A 24812-nucleotide genomic window follows, 5' to 3' on the forward strand; every position below is an offset into this window, starting at 1 on the left:
AAAAAAATAGGGAAGTCTTCATCAAATCTGGGTAATAAAAATGGGGCCTTAGCTAATTTCAACAAACCAAGTCTACTGGACAGTTTGGGGGAATAGTGTATGAATATAATCTGGCTTTTAGATGAGATGAAATTATTTTAAAATAAAGGTAGAGATTATTTAACCTAGAAAAACAATATAGCTACAAAATAATATGACTATATTATTTGACTACACATATACACACAAAAATACATGCATGTGGAAATGTGTATACGTAAAAGATCCACCAAAATATATTAATATCTTAACACTTAACAGTTAACAGGTTAACAGTGTAACTTCTGGGTGTTAGAAATTCATGTTTATATTTTCTGATTTTTATTTTTATTTCATAATTTTCCACAATACCCATTATACAAGTGTAATAATAAAAGGATTTTTTTAAAAAACAAGGAATTGAAAATAATTAAAATGTGCAAAGGTAACATAATGGTTAAATTAATTACTTTAAATCTACATTCTTGATTATTTCATTACATTTATGAGAAAGGTTAATAACATAATAAAATGTATAGTAATATTGAGTACAAGAGCAAGGTGAAAAAAAATTTTTTCCATAGTTTGGTCTCATGTATATACTCTGCAAGTAGATCTCACCATTATTGTTTCTAGATGGTAAAATCCTGGAATTTTTTTCTTTTCTTGTATTTTTTTAATAACTACATAATGGTTTTCATTTGGAGAAAGTATACATTACCAAAAATTCTATTAGAAGTTCACTAGTGTATGTTTTAAAAGTTTTGGGGTATTCTCTCAGGCAGTTCAAAAAAGTTAGAGATGCAGTGCACCTGTGTGGTGCAATTGGTTAAGCAGTGGACTTGCGATTTCAGCTCTGGTTGTGGGATTGAGCCCCATGTGGGGCTTTGTGCTTCCGTGTAGAGTCTGCTTGGGATTCTCTCTCCCTCTCCTTCTTACCCTCCCCCTGCCAATAAATAAATAAATATTTAAAAATTTTTAAAAAGTTATAGTTGCAAATGATGGCTGTATTTTTTTTTTAATAACACTTCATGCTAGAAATACATGTTAGGAGGGGGTTACATTATGTCTGATGTAAAGATAGGGTAAGAATACAAATTTCATATATGCAAAAATGGTCACAAGAATTTGTGTAAATTCAGCATAAAGTTGGATTCCTTAATATTACATTTCATTGAGTCGTTCATTCACTTATTCATTCAATAATTATTCATAGAGCATGGACTTGAGTGCTGGGGATTCAGAAAAAAGAAATGGAAGAGAAGGTATACCTAGTAAGGGGAGATATAAATGTCAGTTGTCCTACTTTTTGGCTGAAAACTGGAAGAAGGTTAAATTCTATTATGACAGTAGTGTCATGTGTAATCAAAAGTCCAAAGAATCTTTACTATCTAAGTAATATTTACTGAGTTTCCAGATGTTCTCTCAGCTCTTTAATTAGGTTCCCTGATTTCTGTCTCATTCCAGTGTTGAAGTCAGCAGCCAAATGCCACATATGGAAAAATGTTCCTCTGGAAGTAAATTGAATATTTTAAAATTTACTGTCACCTATCTTAATATTTAACTCAATAAAACTTCTGTTTCTCAGTGTTTGCCCCACACATTTTCATGTGTCTGTAAAATTGTTGGTAATGCTTCATAATTCAGCAGAAAATGGATTCTACCTCATTTAGAACAGTTTTAGGGGTAATGTGATAAATCATTCCTTAGGGTAATTAAATAAATCTAATAAGTACTATTTGATTTCTTATAAGCTTAACTGTCTTTATTTACTTCCTATATGGTAAATTCAGAAAGCTCTTAACTGTTTATTCAGAGAGGTTCTGAATATCTTTTAACAAGAAAATCTACCTGGGAATCCAAATAGATTCAAGAGCAATTTTTAATGGATCTCATTAGCACTTTAGTTATAAGTGAAGAGAGAATATTTTGTGCTCCCATTTCCAGCTACTTCAGGAATAGTATGATAATGGTTATTTTTAAAGCCAGAAGAAACTATTTTGGAGTCCCGTTAGTTCAACATTCTAGATGTATTCTCCATGTGATACTGACTTAAAATTTAAAAAGCAGATGTAGGTCAAAGGAGATTCTGCAAATACTTTTGATGTTTTATTCTGGGGCTCTGACAACTTTAAAGCAATGGCAAGATGGTAAGTTTTTCTTTATATGTAACCTGAATACTTCTGGTATATTTTAAAAGTCATCTCTTCCTAAATTTTTTCTATTACAAGTGAAAATAAAAATATAATTCTTATGCTTGTTCTTCATGTCAGCAATGGTATGTTTTATCTATGACACCAGGGATAGAAACAAAACATTTCATGAAAGATAGACTTCATGAAGAACACAGAAAAAAAGATAGTGATTTGTTAAGAAGGATTTCTTCTAGGAGTAGTAGTAAGGGGTAAGGAGTGAGGAAAAGGGAGTTTCTACTGTGTCTCTTCTACTGTTGCAATATTTTGCCATGAACATACTGTTACTTTTATAATGTAAAACAAGAAGATAACATTTTATTGATTTACACATAAATTATTAGTTCATATTAGGCTTCAGGCATATTATGAGCTTAATAAATATTTAATTAAATTTCAGCATTCACCTGTATTTATTTCTGTTTTTACAATTGCGCTTACCACCTGCTGAACTTAAAAGAATCTAACATTAAAAACATTTTAACAATATATGAGACCTGGGAATAAGTAAGCACAAATACTTTAAACATTTCAAAAAGCTCTTTAAAGAATGTCCTTCTTTTTAAAAAAACTTTTTTTAAAAAAAGTTAAACTTTGGTCTAGATATAGAAAGCATTTCTTTTCATAATCAACCAAAATTACTGGATACAGTCTTTATCATGTAGAACTTCATGTAACCAGTCATTCTTTTCTGACCTAATCATTAATGGTTATTCTTCTCATGTTTAACATATTCTATTTTCAGAATCCTCAGAAAACACACTCATGTTCCTACTACTAAAAATAAATAAACATACGACCTATTCCTAGATGTAGTATATTTCCAGTTATTGGTGTTTGTTTCACAGGCCATGATACCTAAAGGAACTAGAGAGACATCAAGGGTAAAAGGTGACAAGAATGGCATCTGAGAACGTTCTGTCAGAGTCATCTAAAAGCTATATATCAGGGCTCATTTCATGACTGTATTTCAGGACCCATCCCCTAAATCTATACACTATACACACCTACAGATGTGGAAATTGAGGTTGTGTCTTTCCTAACACGCCAACATTTGGTTCTGATAATGTCAATGTCATAGGTAGCTTTAGTCCTTCTTTGGGCTAATTGTTTTTTATCACAACCCTTTTAACTTTGATATGAAGCATGTGGAATTCATAGGGTGCCAACAGAAAACCAACTTGAATCTCTTTCCCTTCTTCCCATTCAGACTAGTACTGGAGGGAGAAGTATGACCCAACACTGAGGTTAAACTGCAAGCTCCATGACTTTTTTGATCCCTCTCCAATAATTAGAGGTCCTCAGGCACTTTAACCCTATATTGTTTCAGTTCAGTAATTATCAATGTAACGGTCAAACTTCATTCAAAGAAAAGTTTTTCAACTTAGATCAGCTGCACAGATAAGCCTGCAATACTAGGAAAGAGAGGTGTGGTCATCTTCCCTGTTTTCCCCAGTTTGGGGCTTTTGTCCTTCCTCCACCAGCTTGATTGAAGTGTGAAGTTAGGGGGCAGTGATGAGAGGTAAGAAAGCAGGGAAGGTCTTACGTGTTGGATTCCCCTGTGAGCAGACACCTTGCTTTGGACAAGTGATTAAAGCTGGCTCTTTCCCTTATGGGTACATTCACCCGCAGTTCCTGAATTAAGTGAAGTACCCCCCAACTGGCCAACTACAACTGCTCCTTCACACTTTGGACACAAGCCTGTACATCTTTGGTATATTCTTGCTGAAGTTTCCTTGACGATGAGTTGTCCCTCCTGGGCAGGTTCCATCCTAGTCCAAGGCCGTTCTTGTCACTGTCTTTCTCTCCTGGCCCACATTTGGTCTCCATGATACACGCACACATTAGACCTAGTGATCAGCTGTTCCAGCCTTTCCCAAGTGGCTTCAGCTACCTTCTCGGCTCTGGTTTTCATCCATTAGATTTCCTAGACGTGAGTCAGAAACCAGTCCACCCTGTCTCTAAAACTTCAGGGAGCCTGTCAGGCTCTGTAAGTGTGTTCTTTTAAGCCCTTCTCACTAATCGTAAGGTGAGGGACAAGCAAGCTTTACGTCATTAAGGAGGTTGACACTTTCTCTCAAGGATTCTCCGTCTCTTTTCTCCAACTCCTTGGCCAGTTTTACTGCAGCTCAAAGGTGTATTTGAGTGCTGAGAAGCCGACAGTGTTGAGATCCCCGCGCTGGTTTTCAGTTTGTTTCTTTGGCATCGTGCATGGGTGGTCTAAAATGCAGGAGGAGTTGATGCCTGTTTTCCTGGGGCCTCAGCCAAAACAGAGACAACCATTTAGTAACAGCTTTTGGGAACATAACTTCTTTTTAACTTTTATTTAGTCTATGAGGTCCTTCTCCATTCAGATATCACATTCAAAGTCTGTTTGTTTTGTATTTGCTTGTTAGAGGCAATAATGCTGGCTGCACTACCTAAGTATAAGCTTAAATACCAAAGATGGGGCAAGATGACCCAAATCTTAAGTTTTCCTGTGCTTATTTGGATTATTTATTCACCTGAACAGATACTATAAATGTGATCTGAAATCCAGAATATGCAAGGGAATATATAATGACAAGTACATTTTCCTTGTACGCCATTATCTTAGTCACTTTGCCTTTCTTTCCAAAAGGCAAGTATTTTATTTGTTAGTTATTTTAAAAATTAATTTGTTAAATATTTCTGGAAATCTCAAGGTTCATCCAGATAATTTATAAAAAATAATACCCTAGCTGCCTCAGACTGATTGGACTTAGCTTTCCGTATATATTACCTCTCAGCTAAGAGACTCTGAGCATGGAACATAACTGTGCTAAACCTTGGTATTCCATCTGTAAAATGGAAATTATGATACTAAAGACTTCACAGAGTTATGAGAATTAACTAAACAAAATAGATTTAAAGGCATTAATACAGTTTCTGTAACTGAATATTCATTCAGTAAATGTTAACTTTTTAAAGTCCTAAGCCCTTTGTCATGTAATATTAGCTTCTGCTTCCTTCCCACCCTTGACATTTGTCACTCTGCCACCAACATCCTTTCCGTACCTCTAGTGACAATAATGACTTGATATTTCCTGCATGTGCCCAACTCGAAAATTTGGCTGTGTAAAGTGCACAGTGCCCTGTGCATATCTCTGATACTATGCTTCCTCACCAGAGTGTAACTGAATATTTTTCTCCCCAACTTTGTGCCTTGTTCAATGTTTTGTCGCTCTGTGTAGTGATTGACACATAATCAACATTATGTATTTGTTGAAGGAATCACTGCACAGATGAAGCAAACTTGCTGAGGGCTAGTTGTGTTTTGATAGTGGGGAAATGGACAAAGGTGAAATATTTTGATGACATGAGAATTTTGGTGACCATAGGACTCAGCTCGCCTAGAGTCAGAGTTGGAGCATGAGGTGGGTGAGGAGAGAGGGATTGTTAAAGAGAAGGCAAGGGGCAGAAAAGAAGACCTTGGAAGTCAAATTACATGTTAAGAAATTGTACCTGGACCTCACCTTGTCTTATCCTCTCCTCCAGACATTAGAAAGTAAGCAGTTATTCAGTTAAGACACTGAAACCCATGAAGCCAACCGCATGTGTCCCTACATACTGTATTGGTTAGCCTGAAGAAGCGCAAAGTGTCAGGGGCGGGGGGAGAAGGAATTAGAAAATGAATCATTTTTCTCTCTTACTTGAAAAACCTGATGTTTTGGTTAAAAAGCTGGAGTCAGTGTTGGGCATTTTAAGTCGATGTTTTCACACATGCTCCTCCAAAAGAAGCTAGTAATAGTATGTATGGAATTAAAAATGTAACCTTCACAGCTAGATTGAGAAACACTAATAAGGCATTAACAACATCCAACTTTAAAACTTCTGGAGGAAGCAACAGTTTTCAAGTTACTACCTTTTGTATTTCTGAAATGAAGAAGTATCTTTTTCTGTATATTAACTTTTTGTTATTCCTGGATCTCAGTATATTTAGACAATTTTATTAGATTATTTTAACAGCTTCATTGAGATATACCATAAAATTCATTCGTTTAACATGTAGAATTCAGTGTTTTTTTTGATAAAATCACAGGGTCATGCAACCATTGCCACAATCTAATTTTAAATATGTTCGTCTACCCTAAAAAAACTCATACCAGTTGACAGTCATTTCCCATTTCATTTCACTCACCCCAGCCAAAAGCAATTACTAATCTATTTTGTGTCTCTATAAATTTACCTATTCTGGACATTTGATATGAATGGAATCATACAACATCTGGTCTTCTGTGATTGGCTTCCTTGGCTCAGCATATTTCATCCATGTTGGCATGTATCAATACTACATTTATTTTTACTGTTGCTGAATAATATTCCTTTGTATGAATATGCCACGTTTTATTGAACAGTGCCTCACTTGATGAACATTTGGGTTGTTCTGTCTCTTGGCTTTTATGACTAATACTGCTATGAACATACATATACAAGTTTTTGTGTGGATGTGTTTTTTCATTTCTTTTGTTATATATACATAGGAGTGGAATACTTGGGTCATAAGTGCTTGTCAACACTTGTTACAGTCTTTTTGATTACAACCATGCTAGTGGGTATGAAGTGGTATCTCACAGTGGTTTTAATTTGCATTGCCCTGAAGACTGATGATGCTGAGTATCTTGTCAAGTGCTTATTGGTCATTTTTATATCTCCTCTGAAGAACTGTCTTTTCACGTCCTTCGTCTTGTTTTTTTTAATTGGGTCATTTGTATTTCTAGTGTTGAGTTTAAACTCTTACAATCTTCCTTGATGTATTCTGGATACTAGACCCTTATCAGATATATGATTTGTAAGTATGCTCTTCCATTCTGAGAATAGACATTATTATTTTCAGCACAAACGTTTTAATTTTGAGGTAGACCGATTTATCTATTTTTTTTTCACTTGTGCTTTTGATTTCGCTACTTAAACCATTGCCTAATCCAAGTCACAAAGATTTACTTTTATGTTGTCTTCTAAAAGTTTTATAGTTTTAGCTCTACATTTAAGACTATTATCCATTTGAGTTCATTTTTTGTGTAGGGTGGGAGGTAAGATTCCAACTTTGTTTTTCGTGTGTCTAAATATCGCACTGTCCCAGCATCGTTTGTTGAAAAGATTAGTTATTTATTATAAATTGTCTTAATACTCTTGTCAAAAAACAATTGACCATAAATACAAGGCATTATTTCTGGACTCTTAGTGCCCTTTCATTGGTTGACACACCTATCTTTATGCCAGTGCTTCACTGTCTTGCTTACTGTAGTTTTTTTTTTTTTTTAAAGATTTTATTTATTTATTTGAGAGAGAGAATGAGAGACAGAGAGCATGAGAGGGAGGAGGGTCAGAGGGAGAAGCAGAGTCCCTGCTGAGCAGGGAGCCCGATGCGGGACTCGATCCCGGGACTCCAGGATCATGACCTGAGCCGAAGGCAGTCGCTTAACCAACTGAGCCACCCAGGCGCCCCGATTTCTATAGTTTTGTAGTTAAGTTTTGGGATCAGAAAGTATGAGTCCTCCGCACTGTATTTTCCTGTCAAGATTATTTCTGCTATGCTATTCATTTCAATTTCCTTATGAATTTTAAGTTTAGATTGTCAGTTCCTCCAAACAAACAAAATAAGACTGGGAATTTGATAGGGATTGCACTGAATCTATGAATCAATTTTTTTTTTAAAGATTTTATTTATTCATTTGAGACACAGAGATAGAGACAGAGAGAGAGCATGAGCAGGGAGAGAGGCAGAGGGAGAGGGAGAAGCAGGCTCCCCACTGAGCCAGGAGCCCGGTGTGGGGCTCGATCCCAGGACTCTGGGATCATGACCTGAGCCGAAGGCAGACGCTCAACCAACTGAGCCACTCAGGTGCCCTTCTATGAATCAATTTTGAGAATATTGTTTCTTAGTAATATTAAACCTTCTAATCAATAAACATGAGATGTATTTCCATTTATTTAGATCTCCGTGAATTTCTTTCCAAAATGATCTATAATGTCATGTACAATTGTCACAGTTCTTTTAAGAATTTTATTCTTTAAAAAAATAATAATTTTACTCTTTTTTGATGTAGCTCATGTTTTACTGAACTTTTATTTAGTCTGATTGTATTTACTGATTAAAAGTTTCCAAGAATTTCTAAACTCATTGTAATGTGGCTTTGTACAGTTAGGAAACTTTTGTGAAGAAAATAGTTTATTGTCATTTATGTGCTCCCATTTTTGTTGTCAAAAGATTTTGCTCCTTTAAGAAAAAAAATCCTATGTTTCTTTGCTCTCTGATTTTAAAATAAATAATTCAATATTGCTGTAACTGCTACTGTAGTTTAAATATATCAGTGATACTATAACAAATTATTTGTTTTATCCAGTTGGTCTTCAAATCTTGCTGACTATACTCAAAGATGTCTCTTAAATGCATCATCCCTTTCTATTTTGTGTTAGGTAGCCCTAATTATTAAATGCTTTTCTTGTGGTATTCTTTTGTTGCTGCTGTTAGCTTTCTCATTGTTTCTCCATCCTCTGGCCTCTAATATTTTGTATTCACAAACCTTTTTTATGACCCCTGCAGACAGATTATTTTTTCCTCTTTCTGTGATTTCATAATATAAAGTGCTTATTAGCGCAATACCTTTCTCCGAGAAAACTCTCAGAAATTGGCACCTATCAACATCGCTGATTATCTGTTCAGATGGTATTGCCTTTATCATATTCTTCACCATTCATAACATTTTCTCACTTCTCTTCCCTTAGATTCCCACCCTACTTAGACTGTAAATCTTTTGATAGCAACAAGTCCTCACCTTTCTATGTTCAGGGCCCACATAGTTTGGAAATAAGAAAACTGAGTAAAGTGGGGCACCTGGGTGGCTCAGTTGAGCATCTGCCTTCAGCTCAGATCATGATCCCGGGGTCTTGGGTTAGAGCCTTGTGTCGGGCTCCCTGCTCAGTGGGGGAGTCTCCTTCCCCCTCTCCCTTGGTCCCTCCTCCCCCTGCTCATGCTCTCTCGCTCTCTCAAATAAATAAAGTCTTAAAAAAAAAAAAAAAGAAAACTGAGTTATGTTGTAAGAGTACAACTGAAAAAAGTTGTGATTGTAAGTGAAGTAATCTGCCTTGCTTTCATGGCTGTCAAATTATGGATAGTAGTAACTTGGTGAGGGCTTTATGGATCAACAAATGAGATACTATAATTTTCTCAAGTTTGAAGTGGTCTTTTTTTTGACTTGCCTATTCCTCTTAGGCTTCCAAAGACATACGCATTTTTGTTTTATTTATTTTTTTTTATTGGGAGGTGAGGGGCAGAGGGAGAGGGAGAGAGAATCCTAAGTAGGCTCTATGCCCAGCATGAAGCCTGATGTGTAGGACTAGATCTCACAGCCCTGAGATCTTGATTTGAGCCAAAATCAAGAGTTGGACACTTAACCGACTGAGCCACCCAGGCGCCCCGATGGATGCATTTTTAAAGAAGACCTACTCCTGGCTTTATTTTACAATTTGGTTTTATCTGTTCCATTTGCATAATGAGGGGAAGTCATCATGCAGGAATTTAAGCTAAGTGAAAAATAAGTGCTCAATTCTAATGTACAAAACCTGAATCTGAGATGCTAATTTTTAAAAATAATTATTTTCATTCTGAATAACAATGACATGCACTGCAATATTTATATTACTTCCAGTTATTTGTACCACATGCTTATGGTGTTTGTTGGGTTTTTCTTCCTAATTCTTTTGGTGAAGATACTACTTTTGTACTAATATTTTACTAGTAGGATATTAAGATACAATTCATTCTTCATTTCAATTTCATACCTTCTTTTCCTGTAACACATAGCAAATGCCATTCTCTTATTTTTAAGCTCACCTTTGGATTCCACTGTTCCCTGTGCTTCTCCTTATCCTTTTCAGTGGTAAAATCTGTGACTGTAAGGAGCATGTCTTAGTTTTCTTTGTCTCTCAAATGCTTAAGCCGACATGGAATGAATGTATTTCTTAAAGTATCCCATGGTTTGTTTATCATATAATTTAAAATTGAGAATCTAAATATTTTTCAAAGGGAGGAGAATTTCTGAAAGTCATTTCTTTCTTAGCATCTTAACATCCAAACTCTGCTTGCTCACAAGATGACTTAATCAGCACCATATCAGAGACAGCTTGCTGTGTTTACCATTGTTAGCTGGGCCAGCATATGTCCAAAACAGTTGGAATGGGAAAAACAGCATTGACTTGGAGCCAAACTAGAGAGAGGTGGGGAAAAAAAGAGTTTTTAGCTATTAAACAGGACCAAATGCTTTGGACCGTATAGGGTACTTTGGTGGGGGGAGGAGGGGTGGGGTGATTTAGCTAAAAAAGAAAGGTTTGCTCATCTCTAAATGCACTGAAATAATAAAAATAAACTGGTGATGAGGCTCTAATGTTAATTCTGTGACACTTTGTAAATAATGTTATCTTTTTATGTTAACCAAAAAAGGAAATTCTAAGATATTTAAATTGTGGGTAATTTTTTTCAGTTTTACTTTTCAACTTTAGTTGGTTTCTTTTTTTTATTCCTAATTACTGGCAATATTCTGTGACTTTATTAAGCAATGGGAGTGCCTTTGATATCCATCACATTTCATAGTATCAGAATAATATACCTGATTTTTCTCAAATTGGATATCGTATTGCCCTATAGCACTTGTAAGTGAGGAAGATGTTTATTCTTATTTTATAAGCAATGAATTACAAAATATAGGTATTTATGTTCCTTACACCCCACTGAGAAACAACTCTTATAGAAAAAGATATGTTTTCATTGAAACAGAAAATGGAAACTAATGTTTTGCTATTTACAATGGAGGGTTTGATGAAAAGTTTCCAAACGCCACAATCAAGGAATAAAACAATTTTGACCATAATTGGGTTTTGTATCTCAGGCAAAGCCTGCCCTAGGGTAATTTTTAATTAGATAAACCTTTTCTAAAGGAGTTTCTATTTTCCATTCTGTCATTTTCTCCTATTTGGTAGGAGTTCTTCTCTTCCCTCCTAAGACCCCTTCTTTTCTCTGGTCAGAACCTGCTCTGCTGGTTATTGATTTACCCAAAGAGGTCAGTGAAGGCCAACAGTAATTGCCTCCCTCATGAGATAGACTTTCTGATAGAGACTAATAAATATTCTATATAATTTGGGGGTGGAGAGAATAGCTCTGGCACTAGAAAGAGGCTTGAGAATCATCACTTCAGCCTCTTTCTTTTATTTGTTTTCTACATGAGGAACCAGAGTCCCACAGAAATAGAGTGATCAAGATTAGAACTGCACACGGAGTTCTTTCTGCCATGTTCTGCTTCAATCCTTTGGCAAGATATTGGGCATGAGCCAGTGATGGAAAGAAGATTGATTGATTAATTTATACATTTATTTGTTCTCTAAAACAACGGGGTCCCAAGACTGAGTCAGGTGAAACACAGACATGTTTTTAACAATATGATCTTACCAATGCGTTTGGGGAAAGCATTTTCAGAGTAGCATAAAAGATGGAAAGGAGGTTTGTACCCTGGGACGTGGAGGTGAGGGTACACAGAGAAGGGAGGGAACTCTGTATTCTCAATCAGAATCCCTCAGGCCCTGAGGCTTGGTTATCAGGTCAAGTGTGTCAGGCCTGGCTTCCTCTTTTCTGAAGATGAGTTCTTCTTAGGAGGTGCCTTAGTCTTTTATGCAAATGGACATCTGCTGTGCCAGCCCCACCTGCTCTCCAGACATGCCCAGAAATTTCTGAACCTTGGCTTTGACTAAATCCTGCCTCCTGCCAACTTTACCTTGAGACGAAGAAACCCAGCTGAACAGCCTACATAAATCGAACAGACACATGCCTAACTCAGCAGGTTGAATTTCCTTACTGACCTCAGGAATCACACGGGGTTCTAGCTCCTTCCTTCTCCCCCCTACACTGGCAGGGAAGGAAAACCTGAGTAACCCTTATACAAGTGCATTTCCTTTAGGATAAATAAAACTTGCATCTATTTTTTGTTCTCTCTTATTTCTTTTGTTTCATCAAGGCAATATTTACTTTTCAAAATTTCTTTCAGTGATTACAAATTCCAAACCATTGATTTAAAGTATTTTTTTGAAAACTAAACGTAAATTTTTGTTTAACAAATGAGTTCTCAAGCTGCTGAGTCTCCTTTACCAGTCTGATCTACATTATGTTATGAATTCTGTGGAAAATAAAATTGAAACCATTGGATTAAGAATGGCTTTGCTAAGCTCTATGATTAGCAATGTATTTCCTGTGATCTTGGGTTACATTAATTTAAAATTACATTAATATCTGGAAGAACATTTGGGTAACTATTTTTTTCCATAAGTTTTTTTTTTTTTCCTTACAATGCTAACTACTAGGGCTATTTTGTTTAAGGTACCGAATTTCTTAGTGGTTTGGCTACAGATCTATCACTAGGACATAATAGCCAACCTTGTAGTAGTATTATTGTAGCTTTGAGGTACATGTGATGTTTCTTTAAAACCTCAAGGTTTTAAAATATTCAGTATAAACTAAATCAACCCACACATTATTAACAAAAATTTTAATGTCAAATAAACACAATATCCTGTAATTTCTAATCATTCCTTTCGTAAACTCATTCAAATGTTGATTTCTATAAAATGCAGTGGTCTTTTGAATACATATAGACAGATAGATAGATACATATATATATATATATGCACACAATATAATTACATAGCAACTGCTACGCAGATGGGAGCAGTTTATGTTCTTTATTTTATTAAAAGAAATTTCAGTTGAGCAAATATTTGTTCTAGATCTAGCTTCATGCAGGGTATGTTATCTCTGCTTCACGGAAAAGAGATAAATTAGAAGGAAAACCTACCTGAATTGTTTAGTATAGAATATGATAAAGTGACTTCCATTTAACATCATTCTAAATTAATATTTACCATGAATTTAAATAAGCAAAACAAAATAGCACTTAAAAAAAAGACGTTGTATACGTGACGTTGCAAAAATTAACTTAAACCTGTCTAGTGTTCCTTATTACCACCTGTAAACTGGGGATAATAATAAGGCTGCTGTATGACATGAAAAAAATTCATGCAAAAATTGTAACCAGTGCTCAGCACATATTGCTCACTTAAAAATGCCATCGTGCTTATTTATTTGTTTTCCAGTTAACCGCTTAATGCGAAGAAGAAGCAACAACGCCTGAAACTAATATACCAATCCAATGAAAATACTTAGAGCTTCTTTCCTGTCAGCCTATTTTGCTTCCTAATTATGTAGAGTAGAGAATAGAGGCGGCTTAGACATTTGATTATCACAGGGAAACATCGCTGTGTGACAATAAAAAATTGGTTATAGATTCTCTGCAACAGGTGGGACAGACTTTTTCTGTCAGGGGCAGGTAGTAAATATTTTAGGTTTTGCAGGCCATCCTGCCTCTGTGGCACTCCCCCCTGACTTTGTAGTCGGAAAGCAGCCATAGCCTATATGCAAATGGATGAGAGTGCCTGTGTTCCAATAAAACTTTATTTAAGAACACTGGAGTTTGAATTCCAAATAATCTTCACATGTCTTTTCTTTTTTTTTTTTTTTAAACCATTCAAGAATGTGAAAGCCATTCTTGGGTCATAGGTGGTAAACAAAACAAAACAAAACAAAACAAAACAAAAAACAGGGGGCTGACTGGGGCCCCTGAGCCATAGTTTGCTGACCCCTGCTCTACAGAATCCTGTTTATTTTTGATACCTTAAATAGCTTGTTTCTTATACTTGGTTTGTACAGAGTGTACCACTTCAAGTTGTAGACTGATCATCTCAAAGCTGTGCTTAAAATATTGAGAAGTGTTTTGTAATGCTGACAGTTCTCTGAATACAGGCCATTCCTATAAACAGATACTATGAGTTCTACCAGAAATAGAAATTTTAATGACATCTAATTAAATAGAAATGAACAGAGAAAAATTATTACACTTTCTTATGCCAGATTATGAAGGTCTTTAATTAATGCACAGAAACAGATATATTGATTTCTACTTATTTATATATATACTTTTTTAAATCAGATTTTTCTGACAACTTCAGGGCTTTCTTTGAGGTAGACCCTTCCACTTATCTTCTAAGTTGTGCCTTAATGGCTAGAGATCATCCCTCATAAGGCACAGCGAATCATACACCAAAAAAGCTCTGAAATCAGAAAAAAATAAACCACCACAGTCTATCCTGTCAAATCTTTTCTCACACTGTCAAAAAACAGCTGCCTCTTCCTTTTTGTTACTACTTACTTTCTTCAATTAAAAAAGTAATCTAAAAATTTATGAACAACACATTTAAATCTCATTAACACTATTTAAAGTTAATTATGAGTCAGTATCACCACCTCAGATACAATCTAAGGGAATTTAGTTAATCAAGTACTAAACATAACTTCATTATTAGGCAGTCTTTACCTGGGAGTTAATGGATTCAGATTGGAAAGTTAGATGAATTAAAAAAAAAAAATTGTCTAGACTCAACAGAATTTTCTTATAGCTAAAAGAAAAGGATGAAATACCAAATACGCACTTCCTAAAAACAGAATTCTTTCTTAAAAAAGCATCGAAACACAGGTGTTAAGAAAGAAGCTTTGAACTCACCTGAAAATACACAAATGTGTCAAAATATACAGAAATGTGTTCTACTACAAATCTCTCTATTGTATGTATTGGCAAATACAAGTAAATGGTTCTCTTTACCTCTAAAAATAAAAATACGGGATACCGTTTTAACAAAAAACCTTTCAGTCTCGTTTATACCAAGGTATACGCCAACCTGAACTGCATAGAGATGAAATTGGATACCTGTTTTGTAGCACTCATGAGTAGGAGTGGAGTGGCTAAGATCGTGGACTCTGGAACTGAACGGTGTCCGTTTTCGTGCCTGTTGGACCATTTAGTAGCTGTGTGACTCTGGCCAAGTTCCTCTATGGCCTCCATCTCCCTCATCTGTGAGTAAGGATCATAATGGTGTCTACCCCATGTAACCAGAGAGTCCAACCTCATACGGTGTTGTACAAAAGAATGAATGAATGAACATTTATTTTATAAAACATTCAGAACAGTGTGTGGCACATAATAAGGACTGGTATTGGTGTTGGCTTCATAATTTAAATTAAAAGAAAGCAACTCTCCAGACTGACTAACATTATGGTATCTTTGTTCTTAACCGAGTTTAGAAAGCCAAATTTGGAATCGGCTTAGGGAAGTCACATTTTATTAGAATGCTCAAGCCCTGAAAACTTTGCATAATTCCAAGCTTGCATAATTATTTTGAAACTCACATATATTCAACGTGCTTCCTGACAAAGGAGAGTGGGTATTTCTACTTATGAGCAGAAGTGGTGCCACCATGTGGCGTAAACACAGGTGCCAATGCATTTGTCTGGCTAGATTTGAAATTATGCAACGTTAGATGCATTTTTTATTTTTTACCATTTACTTTTCCCCCCAAATTGTATGTACAAAGTGAAACTTTATTATTTCCAATTCAAAAATTCCAAATTCCCATAATTCCATGACACAGTAACGCCATGTTCTTTGAAAGAGCAGTAATATAATTTGCCTCTGATTTGAATTTAGCAAATAAAGAAATAATGCAGTTAGAACAGTGATTTTCAAACTGAACTCCTTGGAGTCTGGATTCCCAGGGGAAGGAACCAGAGCGGTTCCCCCTGAAGAGTTGTGCTCCTGCTGGTTTTATACGTTGGAGCTATTCATAAGATTTTATTTGAAGAAAGTGTCCAGTTGTTGAAAGAAATGTTTCTAAAAGCCAGCGCAATCCTATATTTAGAAGGTTTTAGTGGGACTTAAAGACTTTTCGTTTTGTAATAAAGATTTCCTCAGAACTTAACAAACAACCCAGACCTGGAGAAGGGGAAAAAAAAGAAGAGTGCTGCGTTGGTTGAAATTCTATTCCCATTCTGTAGGATTGAAGATGAGAGGATAGAAAGGAAAAGACATGGTTTGGATCAAAGAGGAAAAGAAGGGAAGCATCATGCCCAGCATTTCTGCTCTTGTTACCCTCCTACTTTCCTGCACCTTTCAATACACACTGTTGTCTTGAATATATTAAGGCACTGAAATTCTCAGAAAAGACTGAAATATTTTTTTCCTGGTTAAAGGTAATTTTCCTGGCAGATTACAAGAACCAATAAAAGCTCTTTTTCTCTATCAAGAAAGAACACAGTTACACACTTCCACAAACAAGGGTTGCTGATTAAGACTAGGAACGCATTTAAAAAAAAAAATGCATTTTCTGAATAAACAAACGTAATTGGGACACGGAGAGAGTTGTTAGAGAGGGGTATCTGCTGAGAGAGCTATTTGGTCAATCATTATTCATTAACCTGAAACTTATGTATTAAATTTATCTTACATGTCAGATGACGGACCAGAACATGGAGTTAGAAGGGAATCTGCTGCTTCAGATATTAGGTTTTCATAATAAGAAGGAAGTATTGTTAGCCCTTTGCAAATAGTAACAATTAAGTAATTATCTGTAACCGAGAAGAACATGTAAGTTGTAGGAAAAAATATGGTGAAGGAAACCGTGTCCTCCCTTCATTGTAACTCTCGTCAAGGTCAGTTTGCTTGTCCCAGGTGATGAGTGTTCCATGTGGCTAAATAAATAACTTTTTGGATTAATATTTATATTTTCTATTTTAAAACACTAAAATTTCTCATCTACTGAAGGTTTCATTTACAGGTACTGTTATGTCAGGTTGAATTTTTACCTCAAATTACAAAATAATATGTATTAGGTGCTTTGCTCCTATTACCTGGAAGTCACAGAAATTGGCTTGATCTTGCTTCCATACTGCAAGAAGCTCAGTGAAGCTTTTGCTTGGTTCTCAAATAGTGAGGAGCCAGCAAACACTGCAATAGTTTAGAACTAAGTGGGTATTACAAATGAGTTGGCAATTCATGTTTGTGTTATGGTTTGTTATGACTGCTTAATTCAAAAGCATATTTGCAGAGAGGGAATTTGAATTAAGTAAATCAAAATAGTAAGGCTTTGATTAAAAAGTTAGCTTTCTTTAACTTAAATGTTGATATTTCAAGGCCTACTGAAATTTTAGTCATTTGTGGTTATTTTTGTTTCCTGTTCAGACCCTTGGGAAATAAGAGAATAGTAAATCAAAGCCCAGATTGCTGCTTGCATTTATTTTCTTTTCATTTATGCCATGTATTCGTGCACTTGAAGAAACTAAAGACATGTATAACTTGAACAGAATCACTTTGAGGGAGAATTGTATTTCTGGACTAATCAATTTAAATAATTCTTGTTATAAAAAATTATTCTTAAAAAATTATTCTTTTCATGTCCAATAATTTTCTCATTCTTTTTTATTTTATGATGATGCTATCAGTAGAGACAGTGGAAAATCAGCTAAGAGTATTTGTATTACTAAGGGGATATTGGGCAGCTTTGTCATCAGACTGAAGACGTATTACTTGTTTTCCCCTTCCCCATGTTTGATGTTAGGTACACTCAAATTTACTAATTTATTTTTTTAAAGAAAATGTGCTTTCCAAGACAGAAAGGACTCTATGCATTTCAATGAAAAGCCTTTAATAAAGGGTGTTCTGTATTTTTTTTTAAATCAATTATTGGTTGGGTGCCTGGGTAGCTCAGTGGGTTAAGCGTCTGTGTTCTGCTCAGATCAAGTCCCGCATCGGGCTCCCTGCTCTGCGGGGAGCCTGCTTCTCCCTCTGCCTCTGCCCCTGCTTCCCTCTCTCTCTTTCTGTCTCTCAAGAAAAAATAAATAAAATTTTTGAAAAATTTAAATCAATTATTGGCTATTTTAGATAAAACAAAGAATTTTGATTAAATAACTTCAGGAGGATTTATTCTTTTCTATTTACATTTAGTAATTTAATTCTTCATTTTTCAAATTCGAGACGAAAAATTTCTGAGTTTACCAAATGCTGGCCTAATTTTCTGATTAATAGAACGTTGGATGATCATTTACAAATTAAGCCTTACTGTTTAGATAATTCTGCACTATGGCCTGTTCTTGGTGATCCCTGCTGAGACAAACAGCATGGGTGGATAAATTTTATTTTACTTGGGGCTCCCACCCCACTTCGATGGTTGTCACCTGTCAGTACTCTGGGATCTGGGAAATGTGAAATGACACATTAAATAGAAAAATATTTGAGGTCATTTTTTTTTCAAATACTTACTCACTATTGCTGGGAACGCATTCCGTTATCAATAATTTAAACAGCCAAATAATATTTATCTGAAATTCAAGCGGTCATAAAGACCTAATAAGTAATTGCTTTAGGATTTTAATTGGGCATATGTATATGTGTGCATATGTGCACATGTATTTCTAATTTCATTCCCATATGATTCTTCTGACCATGGAGAGTCCTGGCGAGAAAACAGAAGAGGGCCTAGGTGGGATTCTGGAACACCAACATCATTGCCTTTCATGTGTCATGTTTTCTACATAAGTTAATAGGTTAATCTTCTGTAGCAAAATATGAGTTCTCTGAAGGCTTTCCTTACTTCGCTTGCTGACTAAAAACTTTTTTGTTACTTCATAGGGCTTTACAAATACTTGCTGAATAAAGGAGTTAATGAAAAATGATGTTAACCTGATGATACATAAAAGCAATGACTACAATGTTGTTTTAGATACATACAGCCCTAGGTAGTCTCTGATGTTTTCTTTAGATAGTATAATACTTAAGAATTTGTGCTGCAGTATAGTTATTGAGACAAAGGACTCGATAAACAGATACAAACATCAGATAGCTTTATGCTCTGATATAACCAACAGGATATAAGGAGTAAAAATGTAAATAAAATTACAAAATTGTATATATGTAGTTCCAAAACATTCTTAGAATGAGGTGGAAGGTGACAGCAGGATTTCAGAAAAGGGAGTATTGAGGTGATTTAAATGGGTTTAAATCAAGTTCATGGAGTTGAGGGAAGAAAAAGACTTGAGTTTTTCAATTTATTTTCCAAAGCCCATGGATGCTACCTGAAAAAACTCTCCTCAGTGATCAAAATAACCAATGACAAGTGTCAGTGAAGCTAGAATCTATCCCCCATTGCAAAGCAAACTCTTAAGATTGCTCATGCTGGGAGGAGCACCTGGGTGGCTCAGTCGTTAAGCGTCTGCCTTCGGCTCAGGTCGTGATCCCAGGGTCCTGGGATCGAGCCCCACATCGGGCTTCCTGCTCAGTGGGAAGCATGCTTCTCCCTCTCCCATTTCCCCTGCTTGCGTTCCCTCTCTCGCTGTGTCTCTCTCTGTCAAATAAATAAATAAAATCTTTTAAAAATAAATAAATAAAAATAAAAAAGCTAAGTTATGGCGCTCCTGGGTGGCTCAGTCATTAAGCGTCTGCTTTTGGCTCAGGTCATGATCCCAGGGTGCTGGGATCGAGCCCCGCATCGGGCTCCCTGCTCAGCGGGAAGCCTGCTTCTTCCTCTCCCAGTCCCCCCTGCTTGTGATCCTTCTCTCGCTGTGTCTCTCTCTGTCAAATAAATAAATAAAATCTTAAAAAAAAAAAAAAAAAGATTGCTCATGGTGGGAGGAGCGTCTGGGTGGCTCAGTCATTAAGCGTCTGCCTTCGGCTCAGGTCATGATCCCAGGGTCCTGGGATCGAGCCCCACGTCTGGCTCCGGGCTCAGCGGGGAGCCTGCTTCTCTCTCTCCCACTCCCCCTGCTTGTGATCCTTCTCTCGCTGTGTCTCTCTCTGTCAAATAAATAAATAAAATCTTTAAAAAAAAAAAAAGATTGCTCATGGTGGGATTGACAGATAGTGCTCATAGTTAGGACAAAATCTATAATGTGCTACTTACGGATTGTCATCTACGCATTCCCCAAGACCTCTTCAATTTCTGTTCCAGAAGGCTCACAATGAAAGCTGCTTATGTTAGCTGATCAGATGATCAGAGCAACATTTAGTTCTCCCCAAATCTAGCACTTGTAGTTCGTATGTCCACTTGCCATTGGTTGTGGACAATCCTTTCCTTGGTATAAAGAACTTAATTTCCATGTAAACTGGCTCTGGGCAGCATTGGTGATGCTCCACCCCGAGTTGTAGCTGCTGTAACTATGAATATTAATGGAGATAAACATGGTCCTGGTTTTTATTGCATTTTCTCAAGTTTTAATTTGTAGCTGAGTTGACACATACAAATGGTGGTGAGATTGTGTCTGTGCCAATTGCTTGTGAAAATCTGTAGTTTGCACTCTACTGCTTTGGGATTTCATTTCAGAGGAGCGGCATGAACGGTCTTCAGCCATAGTTGTGATAGTTGTAAATGGTCAAAATTGTGCATCCTCAGAATTTTTCCATCCGTGGGGTTTGCCAGTTGTTCACTTAAAACAGTCTTAAAAAGAATGGATTCTTGTTTGTAAGTCAGCTGACAAAGAGCAACCAAAGATTTCTGGTCTTAAAACATACGAAAGTTCTCCCTACTTAACTGTGCTATAAATAACAGTATCTAAAATGAAGACTTAAACACTCCATGGTGACTAAGTTATCCTTCAAACTCTGAATTAACACTTTAAAAAATATTTTTAAAAATGTGTTGAAGAAATTAAGTTACAACTATAAACAGGGCATGTATGTTGCTTATATAGGTGTGATTATTATACACATCTATATGATTTGAGATTTTTATTTTGAAATGGGAGATTTTTGTTTCCATGTTCATTAAAAACTAAAAACTATTTCCCAAACAAAATTGCATGAGTTGATTAATGCTAAACAGAAGAAGACATAACTATCCAAGAAACAATTAAGAAAGACACTGGAGAAGGAATGAACAGGGCTTTGTAAAGTGATAATTAATAAGACTAGTTAATGTATATTTGGAAATGTTCTGACTGGGAATTTGGTATTAGAATGACAATATAAATATCACATATATATGTGTTGGCATATAGTTGAAATCTCGGACAAACATAGTGAGTCCAAATAAAGTAATGAGGTCTCGAGCTAAAGTAATTGAGATCTGTTAAGAAAACATGATTTGTTTATAACTAGTGCTACTAATAACTACAATTTGTTTGCATCAACTTCTTTCTAACTTATGTATCCCTGGCACCTGTTCTAAGTAATTTATAAGGAATTTGCATGTTCCTAGACAAGAGATGTTATGAGTAGAGATGATTCCATTTCCTTGCTGTTAAAATTGGTTGTAAATTTTTTCTTGTAAGTTGATTATTTCTAATTACGATAATACAGCAGCTGTGGACAATGCCCTTTCTTTCACATTCTGTGATATGAAAGTGACTGTAACTTGTTGAAACTTAGCCCTGGTCTTGTGTTACTATTACTGCTCCTGGGGAGGCTTATTAGCCTGTCACAGATGCTGTAAGAAAAATCCATCACTTCTTTTGGAATACGAAGAGTCTTTGCCACCCACAATGCAACTAATGTTAAAAATAGAAAGAATGGTTATGATACGATTATGATTAGCCAGAGATGAGCTATTGTCCATGTAACAGAACTAATCCAGCAGGCCAAAGATGACCTACACAGAACCATCAGTTTGCTGATTGCCATTTCTCTCTGAGTTTGATGAAATATTCATGCCTTTGCTCTCCTCTCTGCAAGCACTATTGATTTCTTGTATAAACGCTGCTATATTTAGTCTAGACAAATGGAATGTGGATTGCTGCTGAATAAATTGGATGAAAGACTGGGATCTTGCTTGCCACTTTCTCTCAGTCTTGGGCAATTATTTATAATCAAGAGCAGTTTTTGTAAGTTGAGGGTGATTTTTCACAATTTAGTGATTAGTCTCTGAACAAAGGCAAGCAGTTAGACACAATCATTTCTGTTGGGATAGCAGGTTAAGAAGTCAAATTACCCTTTGAGGTTTACAATAGCTGTTTTGGAGAGTTCTGGGACTTTTCCCCCCTTATCTTGTTTTGTGGGGAGGGGTTTTTTAGGGATTTGATGTTCACGGTTTATGGATGATAAGAATGCCAACAAGAAGAGACCCAAGGGTCTCCTGAAAATTCTACATTGTGTCTTTATAGGGTTAAATTCTGACCTTTGTTTTTTGGGATTTCCATGTAAACACTGGGGGCTGTAGTTTGGCCTTTTTAATGCAAAAATGAAATACATCATTAACAGTCATTGCTTTTGGTTGGAATTATGCCAACTCTATAAATTAATGCTCAAAATCTCATGTTACTCCAGAGTCTTGATTCAAAGTTCTACATCAGACATTGCAACTAAGAAATCTTACAGGCCATCATCCTCATTTAATCCCAAACTTGTCACAATTACTATCTCTCCTTTCATAAATATCAGTGTTTTGGAAGACACTGTCCACCAAACTATGTTTTTTTAATAAATTGTTTTACCATTTTCATTAAAGTGACATGGGTAGTACTATCAATGCAAGCTTCTGATCAATACATTGAAAAGTGACCAGCGTTAGCAACTAGGATTGATACCAGCCCCCCTCCCCACCCCACCCACAGGTGCATACCACGTGCCTTGTACGCACACACAATTCAAGTGATAAGTTAGGACATTAATGTTTTATTTAGTATTTGCAGCCTTAACTTCTACAGACAAGATTTCGGTTAGCCTTTCTCGACTCACTGAAAATAGCTCTTAGATCCACATGGAAAATTAACTTTGTAGCTCCCAACCTGGAGTTTACAAATCTAAGTTACTTAGAGTAGGTAGTCAGAGCATTAAATGCAATTTGGAAAAATACAGAAAAGTAAGATGGGGGAAATTATTTCTATTTCCACCCTAAATACAACTGTCTTCTGTTCTGTATCTCACCAGTCTTTACTACAAGAATTCAGAGACTAATACAATCAAAAACGCACTAGACTATATGCTCTAAGAGGGCTGAAATTTTTGTTTCTTTTGCTTTCCTACCGAACCCAACATCTAGAATCAAACCTTGGAATTTAAGATTCTCAGTAAATGTATATTGACTTAAGTTACATTTATTTAAAGAGTTATCAGAGGGTATATGTCACTTTTATTACTGTTTTTTCACTTAATGTTATAATAGCATTCTTCATGTTCCCATAAACATTACTTTTAATGATTGTGTGTTTTTCCACCATATGGTTGTGACATATTTTACTTAGACAATTCCTTGTAGTTGGTGGATTTCATTTAAAATGATAATACTTCAGCAAACAGTATGAGATTGAACTGTATTTTCCTGTTACTATTGTCTCCTTAAGATATATTCTTACAGTTGGCAAACCTGAATCAAATGGTAGAATATTTAATGATTTTTCTTACATATCACCAAATTGTTTTTCAGAAGTCTTAACCATTTGGTAGTACCACTTGCAATATATAATTATCTACTTGGTCATATGCTTACACCACGCAATGGGGCATTATACACACATATGCATATACATGAATCATATAGATGATACTTAATGTTTGGAAAATGATGCCTTACTTTGACTTAAAATTTGCATTTCTTTACTAGTAAAGGTAAATTTTTAAAAATAGTTCATTTAGGGAAGCCTGGGTGGTTCAGTCGTTAAGCGTCTGCCTTCGGCTCAGGTCAGGGTCCTGAGATTGAGCCCCCACATCGGGCTCCTTGCAAAGCAAGGAGCCTGCTTCTCTCTCTTTCTGCCGCTTCCCCTGCTTGTGTGCGCTCCCTCTCTCTCACTCTCTGGCAAATAAATAAATAATAAAATCTTCAAAAAAAAATTGTTTATTTATATTCCTTTATTTTCTTTTTTCTTTTTCCATTTTTTTAGAAGTTTTAGTGTTTTTATTTCCTAGTATTAAGTGGAAATCTCACACAATTTTATTTGCATACTTGCTCTTAATATTTTTGTTTTGTTAGCCACACAGTGTTGATTTATTTTCATACACAGGAAAATTCCATTTTTATATAATTAAAAAACCCGGGGCATTTATTGAGAAATGTTCTGTATAAGTCCTTGGAGTGGATTATCCCGTTTAATTCTTTTAACAACTCCATGTTGTTACTGCCTATCTACCTTGTCTATGAACTTTAGTTCTTATACTGTCCTACAAATTATCTGACAAAAGTAGTGCTAAGAATTTTATATACGTTATCTAATTTTTTAAAATTTAAATATCCTATAATTATTCTTGTCAAATTAATTATTCTCATCCAGTCTTTGTTCCTCTAGTGGTTTGATTTGTTTTAAGCTTCCTCACTATTTATGAGCCTTTCTCGTTTTAGGAATAAGATAACTGAAATATAGATTATCATCATTGAAAAAACAGCACATAGAGACTGGCGACTTTCACTCCTTCTTGTTTAGACCTGGCACCATTGTTGTGGTTGATTAACTAATCTACTTAGCATTTTCAACATTTTAGTATGCAGATTTGTACTTTTTCTTTGCCAGGTCCAACAGCCCTGCAGATACATTGTTGAAAGCTTTAAATCTTAAGGAATTCCTTAATTCTTGAGGAATATATCTTAGAATATACCTTCTGACTCTGATTACAAACTAACATGCTTGCAAGTGTGGAAATTGAGTTGTGAAAGAAGTTTCTCTGTATAACCTGGCATCTTTTCTTCAATAAAGTACCATTTTTTGTCCTAAGTTGACCTGACTCGTGGTCCAAT

General features: G+C 35.6%; 1 protein-coding gene across 17 annotated transcripts in view; it reads left to right on the forward strand.

Annotated features, from left to right (window-relative positions):
- HDAC9 (histone deacetylase 9) overlaps nucleotides 1-24812 on the forward strand; it is an 899218-nt gene that overhangs the window by 452255 nt on the left and 422151 nt on the right. The window contains exon 1 of one of the 17 annotated variants that reach the window (XM_035020699.1): nucleotides 14818-15180. The exons of the other annotated variants lie outside the window; for them this stretch is intronic. Within the exon in view, the coding sequence (XP_034876590.1) occupies nucleotides 15159-15180 (22 nt within the window). The 5' untranslated portion in view covers nucleotides 14818-15158. Of the gene's footprint in view, nucleotides 1-14817; nucleotides 15181-24812 lie in introns of those variants that run through there. 17 annotated transcript variants of the gene reach the window in all.

Source organism: Mirounga leonina, unplaced genomic scaffold (assembly GCF_011800145.1).
Source record: "Mirounga leonina isolate KUSES-001 unplaced genomic scaffold, KU_Mleo_1.0 Mir_174, whole genome shotgun sequence".
Lineage (NCBI taxonomy): Eukaryota > Metazoa > Chordata > Mammalia > Carnivora > Phocidae > Mirounga > Mirounga leonina.